Here is a 25,311-nt window from a genome sequence, read left to right on the forward strand (position 1 = left end):
TTTGCAAGAGAAGGAATGGGATCAGGAAAACTGAACAGTTACAGAAAAAGACAGAGACTAAAGAGTTTTGCTTACCATAAAAATAATTATATCTTAGGAATAGAATTTAGAGCTATTTTATTTTTCTCCCTTTAGGAATAAAAATGTACCCCCCAAAGAAAATTAATTTTATATAATATCATGTCATTATTAACATACATACTGTTCACTGAATGTAGGATTCCTGTTTTGTGTTCACATTTTACAGGTGCTCACTTGGTGGCTGGCATCCTCCCTATTCTTATTTCCTTTCTTTTGGATGAAAACACTCTGGGCTCAGCACCCATCACAATGAAAAATTTACATGACTTTGCTTTGCAGAATCTGATGCAGATTGGTCCCCAGTATTCATCAATTTTTAAAAATATTATGGCTTCTTCTCCCACAATGAAAGCCCGTCTTGAGGCAGCTATAAAAGGCAATCAGGAAAATATCAAAATCAAGACAACCCCTAAACATATCACGAAATCTGGAAAAAATTCAAGTATTCAGTTGAAGACCAATTTTCTTTAATGTCATCTTGAATTGCAAGCATCCTAATCATATACTTGATATTGGTTGGTGCCTTTTCATTTCCATTTGAGGATTAGAATAAGGTTTTAGGCACAAATACCTTTGGAAGTCTGATTTATTCTTTAAAGAATTTGATGAAGGACATTTTTGTTTTACATGACACTAACCTTTCAATTCAAGATAAACTCTAAAAAATGAAAGATGTATCATGAATTTTAATTGATAAGAATGCACAGAAGCTTTGTCAGAATCATTTTTAAGAATTTCAAGAAATCATGAATTTAAATTTATTCAGAATCTATGATTATTTTTTTTAGAAAATGAAATGTATTTCTTCTGACAATCCAAGCACATGTGATATATTTAATGCCATAATAGATATAGATTTAACTGTAGTTCAAATACCTACAGTTTATAATCTATCACAAATGGTAATCTTAAGTCCTGCCCCATTAAGTAAATAAATTAAATATTACTGGATTCCTTGAGCAAGATAAGTTATTGTAAAGCTACTTAATCCTGATAATTAAGGTGATATTGATAGCTTTAATTAAATTATAATAAGGCCTAAATTATCCAATCTATTTAAATACACAAGTTCATTATGGCTCTGCAGCAGTGTCTTTTAAAGCTTGGTGTCTAACAAAGTGACGTCTTTTTTCAGAATGTGGTTTTGTTTTTGTTTTTTATTAATCAGTTCAAATTATCGGGTATGTCATTTAAATGAGTTTGTTTACTCTAATTCTAATTATTTGCCTCATTTTAGTATGTTGCATATATTCATATTAATAAGTTTGACATGCATGTAAATTCATATCCATGGGGATCAGCTGTGGATTTACAAAACTATCAAATTTAATAATGACTATCACATCTTAAAAAAAATGAATAAATTTTTAATAAGAAACATATTTTATTATAGGAAGACATATAATGACATTAAGAGCAGATTGGCTACTCTTAAGTATTTTCTAAGTCCTCACTTTTCCCCTTCTATGCCAGTATTATACATAAACCAAGCACTGTGTCAAAATAAGCACAGCATTTCTTTGCTAACAACTAAAAACTGAAGTGGTAAAGGTACCTTCAGAATTGGGAAAACACACTGGGGCTCAGACTGTGATATACTGTATTTTTATTATTTTAAGTTTTGTATATATTTACTATTGTAAAATGTACAGAATTAAGCATTTGATCAAAATTCTAACTGAAACCAATTTTTCTAATTCACATAAATAAAGCTAATTTTTTTTTCATCATAGATGTATTTTAAGTCATTTTACCCACAAGAGAAAATTTTCAGTGACTCATTTGTTTCATTGGATTAAATAACCTCAATATTTGTTGTTTCTATTTAGATCAGTTCAAAGTGCTTCAAAGTTCATAGTGACTTTAAACTTATATAAGAGAGCCTTTTTTTTTTTTTAATAGAAGAGTTAAGATATGTTTGTCCTCTAAAAGTTTGCACATTCATTCCTTCTAATGAATAGATAAATCCTGATAGGTTGTTTGGAAGTAAACTATACATTATCTTTTATTTTATGGCTTGCTTCTTTAGACTGATATGTAGTTCTTTTTGTGCAACATTTGATGGCTTAGTGTTATTTAGATGAAAGGCATAAAGTACATCAGGATTGGTAAGAGATCATGTCTGAAATATAAATAATTTAATCTTGGAAAGCTTGTCTTGGGCATCTTTCCCAGAAATTACTTAAATAAAAATTTCAGTGAACTAGATGAGCATTAACTTATTTAGTATTTTACTCCTCTGGAGTATTTTGAATATACTTGGCCCTAAAAATGAACTTCAGATTTGCCTAACACTTAAAAAAAAAAAAAAAAAAAAAAAGTTAGAGCTTTTCTTAAATAATCTTTTAAGAGAAAATGCTAGCTAAAAATAGTGGATGATCAGACTACAGATATTGGTGTTAAGAAGTATTTGTAAAAATTGCTACAGATACATCCTTTTCTAGTAAAATAATTATTTACATTTTAAATACTTAAGATATTCTTTGCATCTTCTAACAAATCTGTGATAATTTGGTGTTTCATTAATTAGCTTACTTATATTTTCCTAGTTAAATGTGCTGATTAGCAGCTTGGAAAGATTTTGTTTAACTCGATGATGGAAATATTTATGTTTTCAGTACTCATGTTCACAATTCATGTAAATGACAGAAAATGTGATGAACAATTTTTGATTTTTTATATTGTTCCTAAAAGGAAAGAAATAGCTCTAAACTAACTTAGCTTTTTGCTTTAGCTTCCAGGTGCTATCATTTTAAACATTTCCCCTCCCCAATTCACCATGAAAAAAAAGAAGATATTGTCTTTTAGTGTTCTCCCTGATAAAATCTTTGACAAACCTAGATTGTATTGAAAGAATATTATAATATATAGAGAGATGTAATTTATTTTGCAGAGTCAAATGTTAAATTAATTTTGGTTAAATGAACTATGTCTTTTGCCTTGATTTAGATATATATTTTAAATAAAATTATAACTGATGAAATACTACCAATAATATAAAAATATTGATGCCCTTCAGATTGACAAAACTTTTCCATACTCAAAAAGTTAACACATACATGCACATTGTGCCCACGTTAATACCCTGGATATCTTAGAATCAGCCGGAGTCAGGATAAGCAAAAGTCTTTATTCTTGGTCTTTTGGGGTTGCCCTCAGGGGATTAGATTTAGGAATCTACATACCTCTCTCTACCTTGCAGGAATGATCCTGCCTGCCTACTCTACTCTCCGATCTCTCCTCCTTTTCTTTGTCCACACCCAGAGCCCACAAATCGAGCCAGCACAGAGTTAAATAGGGTCATTCAAACATGTTAATAGAGAATTGTCCAATTGGTAATTAGCCTTAAGTGCTAGGTTATCTCAGTTAAGTGCATCTGCTCAGTTCTAGCCCTTTACACACACAAATGAAGATGCAAGTACAATGCAAAATTAAGGAGTCTAGCAATATATTATTTGCCTCACATGTTGGTTCTTTAAAACAGGAGTTCTAAAGGAGTTCTAAAATGCAGCAATTTGACCAAGTTTTTCATCACCCTCAAAAAGCAAACAATAAAGTTGATTCTTTTACATTTTTTGCACTTTTTCTCTAATTAAAACTTAAACTCTGAGGGGAAAAAAAGCAGCCTGGTATATATAATTGTAGAAATTCTTCTGTGTTTTGGTAAGTATCCTGTAAGTCTCATGTATTACTACATTAAATCTTTTTAGTTTCATGATTCAACTCTAATGGTTGGTCTCATTTAGAGCTGAAAAAAACGATGTTCCCCAAAATTGTCTGCTAGCTATTCCAAAAACAACATAGTTGCAGAATATCCTCAAAACAGTGGTTATCAAAAGAAGAATGCCTTAATTCATTCTCATCTACACCTTGCAAAATCATGGGACTTAGAACTGGAAGGAATCTCAAAAACCACCTTGTCCAATCAGTCAAGCCCCATAACCTTACCTTCCTGTAGAGGATTAGCTCATATGCTATCTCCTCCATGAAAACTTCCCTGATCTCTTAAAATCATTATAGAATCATTTAATAAATGTTTGTTGAAATTCCATAAGTTCCTTAAAGTGAGTGTGTAAATAAATCTTGCATAAGACAAAAATTAATAAAAATACTTATTGGGTGCTTTTGTCCAAAATGCTATGCAAAGTACTTAACTTTTTCCTCATCTTTAAAATGAGGTTGTTGAGCCTTATATCAATTTCCCTTCAATCTCTTGCTCCTGTGATCTATGGTTCCTACGTGAGGGAAGCTTACCATCTAACAAAGAAAAGAAAGATATGTTCACAACATTAATTAGGTGTCATGTACTACTCAACTGAACATTGGAATCAATGGCCCTCTCCTAGGTGTACATACCAAGAAAGAGTAATACAATATAAATTAAGTAATGGCACTGAATGGATAAGCAATATATGAAAATCATTTCTTTGTAGTTATGTCTTGTATGTTGTATAAGACTATAAAGACCACCTACCTACTGAATATATTTCAGAAGAATATTCTGAATTGGAAATATATTTTTTAATTGTGCATATTTAAAGGGGACCCATGAGAACCAACTACATTTACTGGCCACCAAGCCACAGTGGGAAGCCAAAAACTTTTAGCATATTCTGCACCAGCCTCCCAGTGCAAAAAGAAAGACCAGCAACAACTGTTATCACTGAGAGGAGATCATTTTCCCTTCTCCAGCCACTCTTATTGCCCTACTGCCAAGTTGCCAGCAGGCAGAAGATAATCACTGACATCTATATGCTGATCTTTGATCCTTACCTCTGCTGGAGACTTCCCAGAGCCTCTTGTTAAAAGGACAAACCATTATTCCCTAGCATCTTTTGGGGCTTGCTATCTACCTTGCTATTTTTCTGATCTAAGTACTATCAGTCCTTTCCATCTACCATGAACTAAACTTAAACAGGAGACTTCTTCTCAGTTACTTCAGTTCCCCCAAATCTTGAGAACAATGACTGCCTCAACTTATCCTTTGAATAATGGATATTTAGCCATAGTGCTTGATAAATAGTCAGAAGACTGGAAAGGTAGGAAGAGGCCAGTTTATAAAGGGCTTTGAAAGACAAAAATATTTTATGATCTTAGAAGGGATAAGGTGCTGCTGGAGTTTAATGAAGAGGACGAGGTCAGATCTTGGTTAAACAAAAGTTCAGTTTAACATTTGAGTGGAAGATGAACTCTAGTTGGGGAGCTCCTTGAGGAAGGCAGACCATCCAACAGATATGATAAGATGTTTGTACGGGAGTGAAGGGAGAAAGGGGGACAACATGTAATGCTATATAAGGTGAAGGTAGAAATGACAAGTTTGAAATGTAGTAGAAATGAAAATAGAAATGACAGATATGGGGGAAACCTTTTTTCAATAGATGTTCTTCACTGTTGAAATGCTTTCAAGTCTAGGTTAAAATATCCTGTTGTGTCAATATGAAAATGAGAAGTGGTCAGTTACTTCCCCTTTGTTTAGTCAGTAGATCCCTAATGAGTTTTTATCATTTCTGTTATCCTCTATCGTACTAGTATTTCATTTAATGTTACTGTGAAAAGAAATTTGTATCTCCTTGTCCAGACATTGCATATTACTCATCTCCAAGCACAATACAGTTCAGCCTTCTGGCATTTTTTCTGTTCCTCATACAAGTACTTCATCTCCCTGGCTATGCTCAACGAGATTGGAGTGTACTGCCTTTCCTTGCTTACAGAGTTTCTTAGAATATTTTATTTTTTCCAGATTCTGCTCAAGAGCAATCTTCTTTGTGAATTTTTTCCATTTTTCTCACCAACCGCCCAATGCTACTATCTTCCCAAAATTAGCATGTATCTTTTTTGTACCCATATTCATTTTCTTCCCCAGGTGGAATCTTAATTTCTCAAGAATAGACTATTTCTATCTTGTTTTAATATCTCCAGCACCTAGTATAGTGCCTGACACATATTCTCAGTGGTATGCTGTAAATATTTGATGACAGGTCTCTGAAGGAAATAATTGTGCAGAATACACTTTTAAGAGCAACTAGGTGGTGAAGTGGACAGAATGCCGGCCCTGAAATCAGGAAGACTCGTCTTTCTGAGATCAAATCTATCCTCAGATACTTGATACTGGGCAAATCACTTATTCCTATTTGCCTCAGTTTCTTCATCTGCAAAATGAGCTGGAGAAGGAAATAGCAAACTGCTCCAATATCTTTGCCAAGAAAACCCCAAATGATGTTACAAAAAGTTAGACATGCTTCAACAACATACTTTTAAGTTTAATTTGCATTGTTAATACTTTCTTAAATCTAGATAATCAACAAAACAATATATCAAGCCTTGACTTGTAACATTTGCAGATCCACATGAGCTCAGAATAAGCAGATTCTAGGACTACCACCACTATCCCACCCAACCACCACCTCTTAATAAATGCTTGCTGCTTCATGATTTAGGGAGAAAGACACATGTAGGTTACATTACTACATTACAAGACTTTAGTGTTTTTATATCCCATAATATCAACAAGAAGGAATTTAAAGAAATCAATATAATCCCCCTCTGGGCAACTCCACACTTATATTGAATAATTTTAATATCTATCATAATAATGCCATAATTTTAGAGCTAGAAGGCTATTTGTTCAGTTGTTTTCAGTCCTTGTGCAATCTTTTGTGATTTTCTTAGCAAAGATATTGCAGTTTCCCATTTCCTTTTCCAATGCTTTTTGCAGATGAATAAACTGAGGCAAATAGGGATAAGTGACTTGCCGATGAGCATACAGCAAGTAAGTGTCTGAGACTGATTTGGAACTTAGAAAGATGAATCTTCCTGACTTTTGGCTCAGCACTCTTATCAACTATGTCACCTACCTGCCCTGGAAGGCCTGGTAAAATTCATCAAATTCAAACCCTTCTTTTTACAAATGGAGACTGAATCCACAATTTCCATGAATCACACAGCTAATAAGCCTCTCAGGCCAGCAGAATTGGAACTCGGGTAGTTAGGTGACTAGAGCAGTGGGCCTAGAATCAGAAAAAGCTAAATTCAAATCCCAGTCTTAAAAATTTATTATCTGTGTGTCTCTAGGCAAGGCACTTTACCTCTCAATCTCAGTTTTCTCATCTCTAAAATGACTTATAATAGCACCTGCCTCAGAGTGTCATGATAAACAAGCTAGGTGGGGCAGTAGATAGAGCATGGACCTGGAATTAGGAAGGGAAAACCCAAGTTTGAATTTGGCCTCAGATACTTATTAGCCATGTGACCCTGGACAAGTCACTTAATTCTGTTTGCCTCAGTTCTTCATCTGCCAAATGAGACTCAATAAGAGCACCTACATCATAATGTTTGAGGTTTAAATGAGTTAATTTCTTTAATGCACTTAGCACAGTGCCTGCAACGTAGTAGGGGCTTTCAAAACACTTGTTCCCCCCCCATTCCCCTTTTTTGACTCCAAGTACAACATGCTAACTACACTAAGATTTTTAAAAATAGCTTTTTATTTTTAAAATACATGCAAAGATAGTTTTCAGCATTCACCCTTGCAAAACCTTGTGTTCCAAATTTTTCTCCCTTCTCTCCCTCTCCTAGACAGCAAATAATCCAATATAGGTTAAATGTGTAATTACTCTATACATATTATACAAATACAAATTAAATTTCGACAGTTATGCTGCACAAGAAAAATCAGATCAAAAAGGAAAAAGAATGCAAGCAAACAACAAAAAAAAGTGAAAATACTATGTTGTGATTCACATTCAGTCCCCATAGTCATCTTTCTGGATGCAGATGGCTCTCAGCAAATAAGATTTTTTTTTTAAATCTTCAAATTAAAATATTTCACACTGGTTATCCATTCTATATTCTTATGTTTCTTTCATTTAAGAAATATGTTATCTTTGCCATGATCCTAAAGTTTCCATAATAATTTAGAGAGTTATTAGTTCAGTTTGATATTAGACTCTTATGAAGATACCAATCTCAACTTGAAGAATAACAGAGCAACCTTTCTCCCTTATCTATCTGCAGAACCAAGTAATTAAGAGGTCTGCCCAAGAAATGAAATTTGTACTGTATCCAAGTAGAACAGTAATATTCCATTAATATGTAGACTTGGTTCTTCTCAGCAATTCAGTGGTCCAAGGCAATCACTTTCATGAAGATTTTATCAGCATGTGTACTCCCTCCAGAGGCTTGATATAATTTGCAGTATCTTGTAGGCCATCTTTTTAAACTTCACTTTGGATTGTTATCACATGAGTCACTGAGCCTCTCCAAAGTTAGTTGGATTTATTCTTAGAAAATAGTCATACAAGGGACAGCAGTGGATAGAGCACCAGCCCTGAAGTCAAGAGGACTTGAGTTCAAATTTGGCCTCAAACACTTATCACTTCCCAGCTGTGTGACCCTGGGCAAGTCACTTAACCCCAATTGCCTCAGAAAAAAAAAAAAGAACAGAAAAGAAAAAATAATTGTAAATACAATCTCTGTCATCAAGCCTAATCAGAAGGCCCATCTTATAAATCTACTATTGTATACTTCTAAATTTTATCTTTCCTTGATAAAATAAGAGTTGTGACAGGGTTCTAGAATTTCAAGTGAATAATAAAGTCTCACCTTTCTCTGCTCTCTGCCTTTTTCCATTTCCACTAGAAAGTAGAAAGGAAAAAAATGAAAGGAGGGGCAAAACTTAGCTGTTTCACTAGTCATTCCTAGCTCCTGTAAATAGTTTGGGTCTGGAGGTGGTAAAGACAAAGTTAAAATGACCTTCAGGAATTCTAGTAATCTCTTTTATCCCTCACTTCCTTTCCCCTTACCATTACTAGCAATAGTAATTGCTGACCAAAGAGTCTCACATAATAACTCTTATGGAATGAAGATTTTCTTAAATCATCTTCAAGTTCAGATTTCATAGAGGGCAGCAAAGAGCAAGACTACTAAGGAGACCACATGACTACTGTTTCTCATAGTTTGCTAATACTATAAAAAGCTTTTCTGAAACAGGTTGACCCATCCCTTAGTCACACGCCTTCTTCCAAGTTAGGCTAGAGGAACAGAAAAACATCCCTTGAGTCAAACCTTTATAGACAGAAAAAGGTGTGGTAAAATAGGGAAGCAGGTATCTTGCTAACACCTTAAGGAGTAACATCTGCCTTAATGAGTGTCAAAACACTTGAGTCACCATCATTTTATCTGCGCTACTATTAACTACTACTTGTTCTCCATTGTAGGTGGAAGGGGATAAAATGAAGTATTGCCTCTATAATTAATTTAACTCTGGTGCACTCCAATAGCCTTAGTCTTCAATGCATTTTCCCTTGAGTGATTTTCCACTGTCTTATTCTCATTGCTATCCTTTTAATTCATTAACCCAGAGCATAAATCTCCTGTTTAAAAAAAAAAAAGAAAAGCAAACAGCTGCATTGAATTGGAACCACCTTTGGTATAATCATGTGGGAGAAACTGCCTATATAATTAAGACTCCCTCTGTAGAATGCTAGCAGTACTGGTTATGTGTGTGACTGTGAAAATTATGAATGTCCAAACAGAAAAATAAGAGGTCTTCAAAGTGTCCTGTTAGAAGCCTTTTGAAAATTCTGGAAGGCATTAACAGCCATTTTTCAGCTTCTAGTCTCTTGATGGCTATTTTTAAAATTACAAGTGACCATCACACCAGCCTTAACCATATGATTATTATTGACCACATATGTACATATGGGTATTTTTCCTACATAATTACAACTATGTACTAGGAAAACAGATCAATGTTGTTTTTTTTCTCTTTCACTTGTTCTTTCTGTATTCCAAGGAAAAAAATCCCTTCTTTATTATTTAAGTATATATGTTAGGGTTCTTACTAAGTGCTAATGAGATGATAAATTCTTACTAAGTGCTAAGTCGGTACTTAAAAATTCTCTAGTTCCGTCCTCTAAGGGAAGTTTTACAAAACCCTTTGAACTTCTGGGGAGAAGCTTACATGTTTTAGAGGAGCAAGTTCATTGGTTGAAGTATTTCTCCCACAAGCCCCTGAGTTATTCCACGCCCATTCTCTGGGAGGATAAAAGAAGAAGTTAGAATCTGGAAAGTCAGTATGGATTGGATCAAGGAGAAGACGTCCCATGGATTCGCAAGTGAAGAGGACAGAGAAAAAGATCAACAGAGAAAAGAAACTTCTCTCAGAGAAGGATTACTATTGAGAGACGACAGGACCTTGACTTATTGGCGCCCACAACATGGGGCTCGAACCCACGACCCTGAGATTGAGTCTCATGCTCTACCGACTGAGAAAAAGAGATCTTGTTTCACCATTAACTTACAGATGATCTTGAGCAAACCACCTGGCACCTTTGGATATCAAGAGTCCATATGAAACAAGAATGATCAATTTCTCCATCATTGAAATAAAGGGTTTGGAATAAATTAATTTTAAGGTGACTTCTGAGTCAATGATATTATAACAGATTTATATTGTTATAGAAAGAAACAGATTAGAGAAAGTTAAAGAAGCACATTTGTTTTCTATTTTTCTCAGTTATTCTCATATTTTTCCAAAGTGTTTTTGTGTGTGGATCTTGAATTTCCTCCTATTATACTGTGTAGTTATTCAAGATGAACAATATCAACTGAGAAGTCAGAAATATTCCACTCACAAAGCCAAGACCCACTAGTCCACAGACACACACAGTGTCCACAGAGAATGGACACAAACTACAAAACAAAGCAGGTATATGAGTATGGAATATGTGTTCCCAGGACCATTTGCAAGTGTTTATTGATGCCCTTGGCTTTCCTCAGCTGTATCACAATTCTTTAATGGAAACAGTCGCTCTGGTGCTCCACTTAGATCTCACTATTCTTGGAATGCCGAAAGTAGCATCATGCCCTTCAACAAAAGTGGAAACTGTAAGCCTGGGGCCTTCAGAACTTTGTCAGGTCTGTTCTCTTGGCTAGAATCTGGAGGATTTCCACTTCTCAGAAAATCTCGTTTCTAGGCATCTCTTCCAAAGAGCAAAACCTAAGCCTATTTTTCCCTCTAGTCAGCACTTCTGGACAGCAGGTGGCAGTATAGGCTGAGATCTCTTCCCACACCTGATCTTGGGTCTCTATTTCATGATGACAGACAAAAGTCTACACTTCTCTGCCCATTGACAACATAACTAAGCAATATACATTTTTCCATATTCACCAAACACTTTTAGGGATTAGGATTTCCCAATTATTATTTTCAAAATCCTCATCACAATCATATGTAAATTAATTACATGATGGCTAATAGGACACACTGTCCATCTTTGTCCTGAATAACTGTCTTCTCTCTGTAGGGTTTCTCTCTCATAACTATCCTTTCCTCTGCCTCTTTCCACTTGCTGATATTGTCTATACCTGGAAGGAATACCCAGGTATACATTCATTTCATCTTTGCATCATCATTGCCTTGCACATAGTAGGGGCTGAACAAATATTTGTTGAATTGAATATCTTTCCCAAGCATTATAGGGAATACATTTGTGGCTGCTATGTTCAAGATGCTTACAATCTAGGTAGCTAGTGTAGATAGGGTAGTTCTATAATGCCTGTTAAGATCCCTGCCACCTAGACTAGGCTAATTTTTCTCTATAAAGGCATTGAAACCATTTTTCAATTGAACTCTTCTAATTGAACCAGTGAACTAAGATCCAAAAATTTGACCTAGCTTCTCCATAGAATACTCAAATAGCTATCCAGAGTTAGCTAATTGCTCAATGGACAGAGTACTGGGCCTGAAGTCAATAAGATCTCAATTCAAATTCTGTCTCAGATACTTTCTAGCTGGGTGGCTCTTCTGTTTGCCTCAGTTTCCTCAGCTACAAAACAGGAAGCATAGTGTTTTGTGATTTTAAAGGAGAGTTCGGATTCGCTCCTATAAATGACACTCTCAAGCTCAATTAAAAAGTATAAAAGTTTTAATTAAATAAGACAAAGTATAGTTTAGATTTGCATAAAAAAATAGAAATAAGAACAATTAACAATATGACAATCATAGCAGATAGAGGAAGAGAATACATCACCAACTCAAGGGAACCCACAAGATCATCAAACATCTGGGAACCCCTCTTTTTCAGCCTTCTCAACTTGAATTGTGTAAAGATTTTTCCGGGCGAAGCGTCCTCCCCACGGATGAGACTCGGTCATAATATGGGGCACTGACTTTTTATATGTCTTTAGACAAAGAAGGATTTTTACCAAAAAATTATTTAAGGGTTTGGCACATACATCTATGCAGGTGCGGGGTACGGGAGGGCTTCCCTAGTTGACTCGTTCCGTATCGTCTGTATCTTGACAGTTCTTTATTAATTGTCTATGCCCAAGGAGGGAGCCACTCTTCTCTGGAGCACAAACATCTCTAGGAATGGCTAGTTCCTAGTATCTAGTGTCAAAAATATACAGAGTTCATGGAACGGTCAAGTTCCCATAATTTGGAAGCTCAGGCCTGTTAGATTTGAGTGAGCTTATAATTCTCATATGAAATTTTAAATTTCTTATTCATATAGAAACACCTATCTCCCAGGATTTTTGTAAGGATCAAACAAGTTAATATTTCTAAATACTTTGTGCAGTGCCTGGCATATAATGGGTGCTTAACAAATATTTGTTGCTTTTCCTCTTATTCTAGAGTCAATAGAAAATCATTGCAATTGATTGAGTAGGGTTCAGATCTGTCCTGAAGGAAAACCACTTTGGCATGGCATGTATAGGATGGACTGGAATGATGAGAAATTTGATTTAGAGAGACTAATTAAGAGACGGTTATAATAATCTGTTTGAAAGATGGTAAGGGACCAAACATAGGTGGTATCTGTATAATTGGAGATATTATGAAGGTAGAAATGGTAATATTTGTCAGTTGATTGGAAATGTGGAGCAAAAGAAGAAATCAAGCATAATGCCAAGATTAGAAACTTAGAAGACTAAAAAGAAATGAGAGAGACTTGGGAAATGGGTAGGTAAGGAGGAAAATATGACAAGTTGTTTGTTATATTGAGGTGTTTCTAGGACACCCATTTTAAAATGTCCAATAAGTAACTGGCGGTATAGGATTGACATTGAGAGGAGAGTCTGGGGCTGCACATATAGATAAAGGTCAACTTTGGGAAACACCCACAGATAGGGGGTGTGAGATAAGCCAGCAAGGATAAAGGAAAAGGATCAAACAGACGAGGAGAAAAAGAATAAGGAGAGAATAGTAGACGGTATCACAAAAATCTAGAAAGAAGAGAGTATCAACCATATCAAATGCAGCAGATATTTCAAGAAGTATAAGCAATGAAAAAAGATAATTTAACTTCACAATTATAATAATAGATCATTGGTAACTTTGAGAACAGCAGTTTCAATCCAGTGATAAGTCAGGTTCCATAAGGTGGAAGAGCAAATAAGAGATAAAGAACTAAAAGGAACATGTTGACTATTTATTCAAGAAGATTGGCTGGGAAAGGAAGGAAAGATATAAGACAATAGTTTAGTGGGATTTTTTTTTAAGAATAGAGGATATTTAGTTATATTTTAATGCCATAGGGAAAAACAAGATGGAAAAGAAAGGCAAGAATAATGATTGAGGATGAAATCATCAAGATTGATTCCATCACTCTTTTCTCTGTGATTAAAAAAGTTTTCCTTACTCCTCCATTTAAAAATGCTTTTATTATGTTTTTTGGTTTTTATATCACCATAATTTTCCCTAGTATCACTTCCTAGTATCCCCCTCCCAGAGAGACATTCCATATAATAATATTAAAAAAAAAAAAAAGAAAAAGAAGAGGGAAAAAATTACCACAACCAAACAACACATTAAATACATCCCAAAACTGATAAATGCAAAGATTTAAGCTTTGGGGATAAAAATACACTATTTGGCTTTTTAAAATTACTGGAAAAACTATAAAAGTAATTTGAGAGAAATTGAGTTGAGAACAGTATATTCTACCCTTTACCAGAATACAGTTAAAATGGATATGTAATCTAGACATAAAGGGAGATATCATAAAAAAAATTTAAAGAACATCGAAAGTAGTAACTATTGGACTTAAGAATAGGAGAAGAATTTATAAAAAATCAAAAGCTAGAGTGCATTATAAAATATTAAATGGACAATTTTAATTATGTTAAATTAAAAGGATTTTATACAAATAAAATCAATGTAGCCAAGATTATAAGGAAAGCAGAAAATTGGTAAACAAATTTTTTAGACAATTTCTCAGATAAAGACCTTGATTCTCAAATATACCAAGAACTTTATCAAATATATATGACTATCAGTCATTCCCCAGTTGATAAATGGTCAAAGGCAGGTTGTTTTTTCTTGATAAATCAAAACATGCTCTCTGTCTCTGTCTCTGTCTGTCTTTTTATACACACACACACACACACACACACACACACACACACACACACACATATACAAGTTTAAAATGTTCTAAATCATTATTGATTAGAGAAATACAAATTTTAAAACTTTGAAATATCTCACTATCAGATTGGCTAAAATGATAAAAGGGGGAAATGACAAATGTTGGAGGGAATATGAAAAAATTGGGATACTAATATTAATATTAAAATGTGTATGCTCTTTTATCCAGAAATGCCATTATTAGATCTATTTCCCAAAGAGATCAGGGGAAAAGGAAAAGAACCTCTATGTTCCAAAATATTTATAGCGATTTTCTTTGTGTCAAGAGAACTGGAAATTGAGGGGATACCCAACAATTGAGGGATGGCTAAACAAATTATTGGTATATTATTGTGATATATTACTACCACACTGTAAGAAATGACCTGACTGATTTTAGAAAAACATAGAAAGACTTGCATGCATTAATGAAAAGGGAAAGAAGCTGAACCAAAAGAATGTTGTATACAGTAAGAGCAACACTGTTCAAGGAATACTGTGACTAAGTTCTTCTGAGTATTATAAAGGACAAAGGACCTATAAAGGAAGATACTATCCATCTCCAGAGAAAGAATTAATAATAGAAGTATGCATAGCATAATTTTATATATATTTACAAATCTGACAAATAATGGGCTTCTCTAGTGTGGAGTATGATTTGTCCTTGTTGCTTCTTCTTTCTATTTACAATATGACAGCCATTATGTATGTTGTTTTCTTGGCTCTGGTTACTTTATTCTACATCAATTATGCCTATTGTCTACAATTTTTCACAATATGCTGTAAATCTCCAAAAAATCCCATTTACTTATCCATGGCCAACCAAAACTGAGAATGTGAAATCCATGAATGTCAATGGATGTAAAGTGTTGATCTAAATCTAATTTCTTCTAAACTCTCCAGTTTTCTAAGCAGTTTTTATCAGATAGTGAGTTCTTTTCTAGGTAGTTTATGTTTTCTATTTTATCAAACACTAGGTTACTGAGCTCCACTATTTTAGATTCTTATCTATTTCATTAATCTTTTCTAATTTTAAATTAATGATAATTTTTATGATTGCTGCTTTACAATGTAGTCTGAGGATTGAAATTGCTATTCCCCTTTCATTCATTTGGAGCAATTAGTTGGCTTCTGACACTTAGTAGTTGCATGAACCTAGACAAGTCACTTAACCCATTTCCTCAGTTTAGTCATCTGTAAAAAAGAGCTGAGAAGAAAATAGAAAATTTCTCTGATATCTTTGCCAAGATAACCCCAACTGGGGTCATGAAGAGTCAGGCATGACTGCACAACAACAAGTTTCATCCATAAATTTTAATCATTTTCCTTGAGAATCCAAATCTGGGGCTTTGTTGTTATTGAATTAATTTTTCTATTAAGTATTCCCTGGGTAAATAATCCCATTCTTCTGCATTTTCCAGGACTTTGTGCCATCATTATCCAGTCTTTCATATATTTTCATCTCTCTCTTTTCACTGGTTTTCTCCCCACCTTACCAACCTGATCAGGCCATTCTTTATCCATAGATCTAATTACAATACTCTTCTGCTCCTTTTTGCCTTCTGAGTAAAGTTTAGATTTTTTTATTGCCTGGTATTTGAAGCCCTCTACAATCTCTTTTACTGTACTTTAGTTTGTTGTAACTCCTTTTCATATAACCTATGCTCCAGCCAAACTGATTATGCTTTCCCTCAAAAACAAAAAGCACCTTGAACTTTACCATTTCTATATCTTTGTTCATGCAGTTCCTTATGCAAGAAATCCCTTCCCTTTGGTTTGGTCCTTTTCCAGTTGAATTTCTATACACTTCAAATTCTAACTTAAATGTTATTTCTTATGAAACCTTTCCACTTATCTTCCTACTTATTAACTGACCTTCACTTATGCTTCACATATCACTTTATTCTACACTTTCTAATATATTTGAGAAAGCATAGTAGAGTGCTTAGAGGACCAGTCTTAGAGTCAGGATTCAAGTTCAGAAACAAGTTATTGGGAAGGAGAAGGGCAGGAAGTTAGGGAAGAAGAGAAGGAGGAAAGGAGGGAGGGAAAGAGGAAATAAGTTATTTGGGTACTCATGGCTAAGTCATTTAATCTCTCTGTAGCTCTAGGGAACTATAAATTATATCAATAAAAGGAGTTTGATGGAAATACTTTCTATACTGGGAGCTTACTATATTTATAAAATAACAGATTGGGGCCCTCTCAGCCACCTACCCTACCTCCTTCAAAAAAGGAGGGAGGGAAGGAGGGGAGGAGGGAGGGAAAGAGGGAAAAAAAGCAAGTTATTAGAGTGCTCATGGCTAAGTCACTCAATCTCTCTGTAGTTTTAGAGAACTATAAGTTATATCAAGTAAAAGGAGTTTGATGGAAATACTTTCCATACTGGAAGCCTACTAATAAAATAACAGATCAGGACTCTCTCACCCATCCACCCCTACCTCCTTCAAAAAAATCCATATAAGATCAAAAGTGTGGGCCTGTATAAATTTCAACTAGGGTTGTAGGGACTAAGAGGTTATAATGTAAATGATTAGAAAGCATTCCAGATGCAAAAGAAATATTTCAGGTTTTAGAGTGAGGTCAAAGGCTTGAAGAGTTCTATTACATAAGGAGATTACATAAGGAATGGTAGTAAAAATGTTCCTGGGCACAGAGACCTTTAGGACTTTTGTATAATACCAAGCATCCCCCACCCTCATTCCTACCTAATCTGAATCTAGCATGTGTAACTGGGCAGAATGATCATAAGTAAATAGAATTCTTCATTGAAGAAAATCAGCCTTTAAGCTAAAAAGGATTAAAAATCAGAAGAGATTAAATCTACTTCAAAGCTGAGACTCTGAGAGGGTCAAAGAGGAACTTCGATGGAACCAAGACTAAAAAAAAGGCCAAAAGACCCAGCTGAGCCACAGGCCGTAGTGGTGAACACTACAAGCTGCCCATCAAAGAGTAAACTAAAGCAAACCTAGCAGATTTACCTGTTCAGCAAAGATACTGTGTTTTGTGAAGAACCCAGTGATGTCCCAGTCTTGGTCTGACAGCAGCTGTCCAGAGTCAACCTGCCCCTGCCAGCAGCAACCAAACCTGCTGATGAACTCCCTCAGAAGCCAAGGAACCTGTCCTGACTTGACCCATCAAAGGCAAAATTCTGTATTCCATGAGAAGCTGGCTCATCTGAACAGGGGAGGGGTTCCCCTGTCATCCATACCACATTTCAAAGCAAACTTCATAAAGACTCTTATTAGGAGAGGGATTAAAAAGGATAAAAAAGAGGGGAAAAAAAACTCTGGAGTTGTGATTTCCTTGTCTATGTGTATCCCAGAAGTGGCCAGTTTCCCCCTAAAAGTGTTAAGTTCCTTGAGAGCAGAGACTTTGTTTCTATATCTGGATCCCCAAGGATTAGCACTGTGTCCCTAAATAAAGTAAATACTTAATAAATGCTTTTTTCATTCATTTATTCATTCATTTATGCCACTTAAGTAAATGTTTTTGCTCTGACCTGTGAGGGATGGGGGATGTCTTATGAGCTATTTAAAATTAGCCACCCACCTTCTTATTCCCCCATTAGACTATAAGTTTATGAAGAACAGGGATTGTCTTTTGCCTTTCTTTGTATTCTCAGAGTTTACCATGTTGTCTGCTATATAGTAAATATTTAATATGTGCTTATTGACCAACTCATCCCCTAAAATCCTGAGTATATAGTCATTGCCTCTCTGGGCATCCAACTTGTGTAACTCAGCTTGGAGGAGTGAATTGCAAAGGGCTGCTATATAATATTATGCATTATATTTATCTCTATCTATCTGTCTATCTGTCTGTCTACCTGTCTATCTAACTATTTATCTATCTATCTATCATCTATATGTTTGTATCTCTAGTAGACATGTAAGATCCAGGACTGATTTATCTAAATTTTTTATCTTCTCAGGCAGTCCTTTGCATCCCTTAGGCACTTAATCAGTATCTATTAAATGCTAAATAAAACCTCAGGTTTAAAATCAACCTAGGAATCCCAATTAATTTTGATCCTTCAGGACCTCTTAAGTTCCATGTGTTTCTTTGTTATGAAGACACAAATACTTCTTTAATCATGTTTTGAATGTACTAAAACAGAATGGGTTGAGTCATGGTGGGTGGGCCATGGTTGAATGTAAAATGTGTCCTGAGAGCATCCAGGATCCCCTTCCCTATGTGACTCACTTAAGAATGAAGCTGGACAACTCTGGATGTAGGTGTAGAAGAAATCAACTGAGACTGACATTCCCAGGCAGGTAACACCCAAATATCTTTGACTTTACCACCAAGGGAACAGAAAATGGAAAACAAAACAAAAGCCAACAAGTGACAAGTCAGTGGAATTTGGAGCCCATGGAAGAGATGTATCACATTCTTGTGAATGATCCAGTGACCCTCGATGCTACATCAACAAAGTGACTTGTCTCTTGGCCACTATCCCAACAAGAGCTCTTTCTCAATTTAGATCACAGGGTAAAAATCAACTTGGCAGAAATGCTTTCAGTGGCCTCAAATGTAGACTTATTCCAGGATGAGATCACAAGACCAGCTTTCTAATAAAAGCCTTTTCAAGACACAAGTATAAAACATGAGCTGCTGAATATATTGCCTTATTCTTGTCATCTCAGAGGGAAAAAAAATAAAAGATCCTTAGATGGCCTGAATCAAGGAGGAAAAACTAAATCTTAGGTGGATTCCCTGCCCCTTCAACCAATCTCAGAAGTCAGTGAGAAGAACCTGACCCAGCTTTATATTGGATAAGTCAATAGACCCAAACTGCTTGATCGTCATGTACCTTCTCTTATTTTAGTTTGAAGACATTATCCCAGGAATCTGAGCCTACACTGTCCTTAATTTTTTCAGAATGAAGTTGGAACGGTTTTTGTGGCTAGAGACCAAAGCCTGTAATATTCAGATCACAGATCCAAATGACCACAGTGATGAAAAGAAATGGTGGATTAACACAAGCTATTTAAAGAATTAAGTAACCATTATACATTTGACAAACTGAGCTCCTCCACTGGCTCACAAAATTAAGACAGCAATTGCTTAAAGTAAGATAAATGAATACAGTAAAATCAAATTGAACTTTTTCTTCTGAGAAGTGTGGACTTAAGCATAATTTTTCTCTGTCCATTGGCTCCTTTCCCCTCCTCTCCGTAACCTATCTGCTTTACTAGAAGGATCAATTTTTACCCATGGTTTTGTGGTTCACTTATCTGGAGACTAATTATGACTCAAATGACTATTCTTGTTTAACCAGAACTAAGGTAGAAGTAATGGTTTGGGCTATAGGTACCTCTACAGGAAATATTCCCAGATAGTCATGGTAAACATAGGAAAGACCAGGTAAATAAGAAGGATCCAGGAATGCGAGTCATGTGACTTTAAACCTTTGATTAAGGAGTATTGTATGTTACCTAATGGATTGTGAAGAAATGAAAAATCATGTGCTGCATTGATTGTAGACATAAGCAGGCAACTAGAATCTCTTATAATGCCAGTGTTGGTTCTATCCCCATTTATTGGCTTTTGATGTATTTTTCATTTAAGTAACACACATATCTATGGAGCCAAAGAAGGGCTTTTCGTCCCTTTAAGTAATGCCAGGAAAAGAGTGCCTGGGTATAGGATCGAATGTCGACAAACAAGGGAAGTGCAAAGCCGAAATCAGCCAGACATTCTAGTTAACACTACCATCCCCAGGGATGTGCTGGAGCCAGCTCATACTGGCTTGCAACAGTTTACTATTAAATTTTCAGAGGGAGCCTTTACACCTCAGAAATCTTTGAAGGCTTGAATTATTGTTTGTTGATTATCTAAACTTAAGAAAGTGTTGGAGAAAATGTTAATAATATAGATTAAACTTAAAGTATATTCTGTTTTTTAGAGCCAGTTGTTAAATATTTACTAGCACATCCTGCAGCAGCAGCCAAACCTAGTAAGGAGCCCACCCATTGACTGCTTATGTTCATTCATATAGCCATAATTTTTGTAACTACTCCCCTAATTGATGGGATTACCATTCTTTGCCACTTTAAAAAGAGCTGTTATAAATATTTTTGCAGAAATGGGTCCTTTTCCTATTTATTTGATTTCTTTGGATTACTAGTGGTATCCGTAGGTCAAAGTAGACTTGCACAGTTTAGCAACCTTAACTGTTGTATAGTTCCAAATTGCTTTCAAGATTGACTGGACTCGTGCACAGTTGCACCAACATTGGATACTAATAAATAAATGGGTATTAGTGAGCCCATTTCCCTACAGCTTCTCCAACATTGACCAGATGATCACCATAAAAAAGGACCATTGAAAGGTAAAGCTCAGCAATGGAAGTGACGGGAAGAAAGTGTAAAATATTGTAGTAGTGCCATTTTGTCCCTATAATGCACAGAACAGTCTATCATTTCTATTTCTGTGAGTCAGGGAGTCTGCATATGAAGACAGTTCATGAGGAATGTTATAATGGCAAAAAAAATGTATACTTTCATTGGTGAAATATGCAGATTCAGTCTTTCCCTAAAAATCAGATGTAATAGGATTTTGTTCCCTACTTCACCAAATGTCCTTCAGAAGTAGGGTTTCTCCTTTCTCCCACCCTTTGAAGTTATTCATGTCAGAAATGACTACTTACAAGGTTAATACTTATTTTACACATCCATGACTTGCTATTGAAAAAGTACCCTTAACTATCTAAATATATGAATCCATTGAAGCACCCCCTTTTATCACAAAAGAAAAAAGAATTAGGGTTCTAGCTACAGTAACATTTCTTACAATGTTAAACCTGGCACTCAGCCCTATCATATGTAAGAGCCTTCCTGCTAACACTCATAGCTAACATAGGCTGAAGCAACTTGGAGAGGCTGGAAGATTTATGGAAATGTTGGGAACCTCCATTTGTACTGAAAGGTAACATGGCTTAGGGGATATAATTAGGAAGAGTTAAGTTCAGGCCCTTCTGATACATACTAGCTGTATGATTTATTTTCTTGTGCAAGGGGATGTAGGGGAGAGTTAAGCATTTGGGGTTAAGTGACTTGCCTAGATTCACACAGCTAGTACTTTGAGAACTGATTTTGAACTCAAGTCCTCTTGGCTCTAAGGCCAGTACTCTACCTACTATAACACCTAGTTAGTTGTGTGATTCTTCACAAATCACTTAAATTCTCAGCACAACTAATTACCAATAAGTCACCCATCTGCCTCAGATGATGTTGCTTCCATAATGGTAGTACCCTATATGCCTAAAGTTTCAGATTTGAACTCAAAAAAGAAATTGTACTAATGTCCACTATATAACTGTCCTTAGACTTATAAGAGAGAAGACTTGGATATAACACATGGCCTCCATACTGTTTGATTAGGCCTCAGGGCCATAGGCCTTATCTTTATAAAAATAAGACATTCAATAGACTGAACCTGTTTCTTGCACTAAATAAAACATTTCTGAGAATGAGTGCCTAATCACCCAGAGAAAAATTAGAAATTGTATGTCTTTTTGATAAGATAATCTGTTGAGCTGGTTTGAATTAAAAACTTAGCTACAATGCTCCTTTTGTCTGTGTTTGGATCCAATGATACCAAAACATCACATACCACCTGGCTTTAAAAGCCATAAATCTTTTGGACCATGGAGAATAGCAAATTCTTATCTTTGAGGTAGAGAGCTGCAAAAATGATTTTTCCCATTGTACCCATCACAGTCATGATCAGCGTAAGCATGGGGCTACATTTTCCAGGAGACCTAGAACAGGAGTTCGAGAAATAGAAGAGGAATATTTATTGGTAGAATAAAGATTATGTTTACAATGAGGTCACATGCCTACATCACAGCTAGAATTTGTACCTGAGGCTTTTGTGAAGAAGGAAATTTGTCTAACAGAGGAATAGAAGAAAAAACTATTAATTTTGTATTCTTCTAGGTAGAAGTATGACAGAAACAAGTTTATAAATTTAACGTCATTCTAAATTCAAGCTTTTCAAAGCTAGAAAGAGGCTAGTTTCCCACAACCACCACCATGTCTACCCTCAAACATGTCTCTTTCTACACCAAGAAAAGCTGAGGTAACATTTGTAGGAACTGTGAAATGGGGTGGGGTAGAGGGAGAAGGATCACTATATATTAAAACACAGCTTGGGGTTAACATTTCAAAACAATAGTCACTAACAATAGTTACTTAATCTTCAGTTAGAATGATAAATATCTTCATTTTTTTCTGACTGGAGAATAGTGAGTCATCAGGGCATAGGGAAGGGAATAATTTCAACTAGACCAGAGATATTTCTCCTTTTACCTTAGCCTTTGCCTTTACCTCTTTCCCAAGGGAAAAAGTCTGGAAAAGGTTTTTAGGCTAGAGAAAATGTTATTATTATTATTATTATTTATTTTTGCAGAAGCAATTAGGATTAAAAGACTTGCCCAGGGTCACACAGCTAGGAAATGTTAAGTGTCTGAGGTCGCATTTGAACTCAGGTCCTCCTGACTTCAGGGCTGGTGTTTTATCCACTGCACCTCCTAGCTGCCCTGAGAAAATGTTATTTCTTAATATTTTTAGTTGAATCAAGGAGATTTTTTAGCACATTTCCCCAAGGGTCTGTCAATGTTCCTTTTTTTTGGGGGGGGGAAGGTAGGAGCAAATATTTCAATAATATTTTATTTTTCCAAATACATGTAAAGATAGTTTTCATCATTCATTTTTGTAAAACTTTGTGTTCTAAATTTTTCTCCCTCCCTCCTTCCTCCATTCCCCAAGACAGAAAACATTCTGATATAGGTTAAAAATGTGCAATCCTTTAAAACATATTCAGGTTTATTGTACAAGAAAAATCACACCAAAAGAGGGGAAAAAAAACATGAGCAAGAAATAAACAAACAAATAAAAAGGTAAAAATCCTATGCTTAGATCCACATTCAATCTCCATAGTTCTCTGTTTGGTGAGATTGGCATTTTCTATCCAAAGTCGCATTGTTGAGAAGAGCCACATCTATCACAGTTGATCATCACAGAATCTTGTTTTTGCTGTGTACAATGATCTCCTGATTCTGTCACTCAGCATCAGTTCATGTCTTTCCAGTCTGCCAGAGATCATGATCATGAAGGAGGAGCTGACAAGATGAACCAGTAGAGGGGAGTGATAGGCAAGTCAAGCCAGAACTTGGAGTGGCCAGAGTCAGATGTTATCAAGAACAATTTTCAAATAGTAAAAGCAAAGTTCTCCTCACTGATGTTTCCCATCTGAAGTGAAACTACAGCTTCAAAAGATTGTTGCCTAAACCTCTCCCTAAAGCTGTGAATCTTTTGGAGAAACCCATTTCCTAGACTACTTTAGGAAATATGGGAACTAAATTTGGGGTATTGTGAGGCTCAAGTGAGAAAATGTTTGTAGAAAAAAACATTTAGCAAACCTTAAAGCACTATTAAAATGCTAGTTGCTATTGTTATTGTTGTTAGCCTAGAGTTATAAGACCTCCAGTCTACTGATGACTTCATTCCCTAAATCTCTACTACACTTCTGTTGAGCTCAAGCAATAAATGTTTAAAGAAATGTTTAAATATTCAAATGTTTAAAGAAACATAGCAGAGTCCACCAGGTCTTTGTATGCTTCTGAGGTCAATCCAGATTTCCCATCCCACAAGTCATTAACAGACCAGAACCAGATATTCTATATCTGTGCATACTTTATAGTCTCTTCAAAGTTTATACATCAGTCATCAGCACAACTCTGGGAAGGAGGATCCCTAAGATCCTCCATGAGGAAAGATGCCCTTGAAGATTTTCTGACCCTCATTACAAATGAAAATGAAGAGAACATAAACTTAAACCAAATACTATGTAATTGTGATGACCAATCTTAGCCTAAGAGTAAAGTTAAGGAAATATACCTCCTGAATTACATTAGAGAGACAGGGAACTAAGAGTTTAAAAAAAAAAAAATGAATATGCTCTCAGATTACTGCCTTGTTTGATTTTGCAAAATTATCTTTCCCCTTAGCAAGCAAGGTTCATTGGGTAGTAAAGGAGAAAAGTTATGTTCAGAATATATAATATAATGCTGAGTTACAAAGGTATCAATAAAATTTTAACTTTAATAAAATGAGAAAATCATTCTGGATAAGTCCCCTTTCAATCAATAAAAGTTTATAAGCGGGGGGGGGAGGGGAGGCAGCTAGGTGGCACAGTGGATAGAGCACCAGCCTTGAATTTAGGAGGAACCGAGTTCAAATCTGGTCTCAGACACTTAACACTTCCTAGCTGTGTGACCCTGGGCAAGTCACTTAACCCCAACCCCAGGGGGGGGGGGGAAGTTTATTAACCACTTTCTATTTGCTTATCATTGTGATAAATACCATTAAATCAAAGAAAAAACAACAAATCCTTGACCTTAAAGATCACATTCTAAAAGGGTGTACAATTTGTACATAAATAAGGATATGTCAGAGTAAATAGAAACAGACTCAGGAAATGTAATAGCAACTGGGAGAAACAGAAAAGACCTCCAGAAGGATATCATTAATAATTTTAAGGGTAATTCCCAAGAGGTGAAGGTGAGAATAGAGAGTTCTAAGAGTGGAGAACTGTTAGTGCAAGATCTTGGAGACAGGAAATGATATATTACATTGGAGGAAAAGAAAGAAGGCAAACATGACTAGATGAAAGAGTGAATGGAAATAGAAACAATGGAGACCAAAGAGCTTTAAATACTCAATAGAAGGCTTTATATTTAATCTGAGGGCTAAGAGAAAGCTATTAGAAGGTTAACTTGTCAGGAGATGCAAAACCTCTGAAAATTTTGG

At 35.4% G+C, this 25,311-nt stretch overlaps 1 protein-coding gene across 4 annotated transcripts in view; it reads left to right on the plus strand.

Moving 5' to 3' along the window:
* Positions 1 to 1,813, plus strand: part of HEATR5A (HEAT repeat containing 5A) — a 172,557-nt gene extending 170,744 nt beyond the window's left edge. For all 4 annotated transcript variants that reach the window (XM_074289563.1, XM_074289566.1, XM_074289565.1 and 1 more), the window contains exon 36: positions 248 to 1,813. In XM_074289563.1, coding sequence (XP_074145664.1) covers positions 248 to 552 — 305 coding nt within the window. In that variant the 3' untranslated portion in view covers positions 553 to 1,813. The remainder of the gene's footprint in view (positions 1 to 247) is intronic.
* Positions 1,814 to 25,311: the final 23,498 nt, after the last annotated feature.

The sequence above is a fragment of the Sminthopsis crassicaudata genome, chromosome 2 (assembly GCF_048593235.1).
Source record: "Sminthopsis crassicaudata isolate SCR6 chromosome 2, ASM4859323v1, whole genome shotgun sequence".
In the NCBI taxonomy this organism is placed as follows: Eukaryota; Metazoa; Chordata; class Mammalia; order Dasyuromorphia; family Dasyuridae; genus Sminthopsis; species Sminthopsis crassicaudata.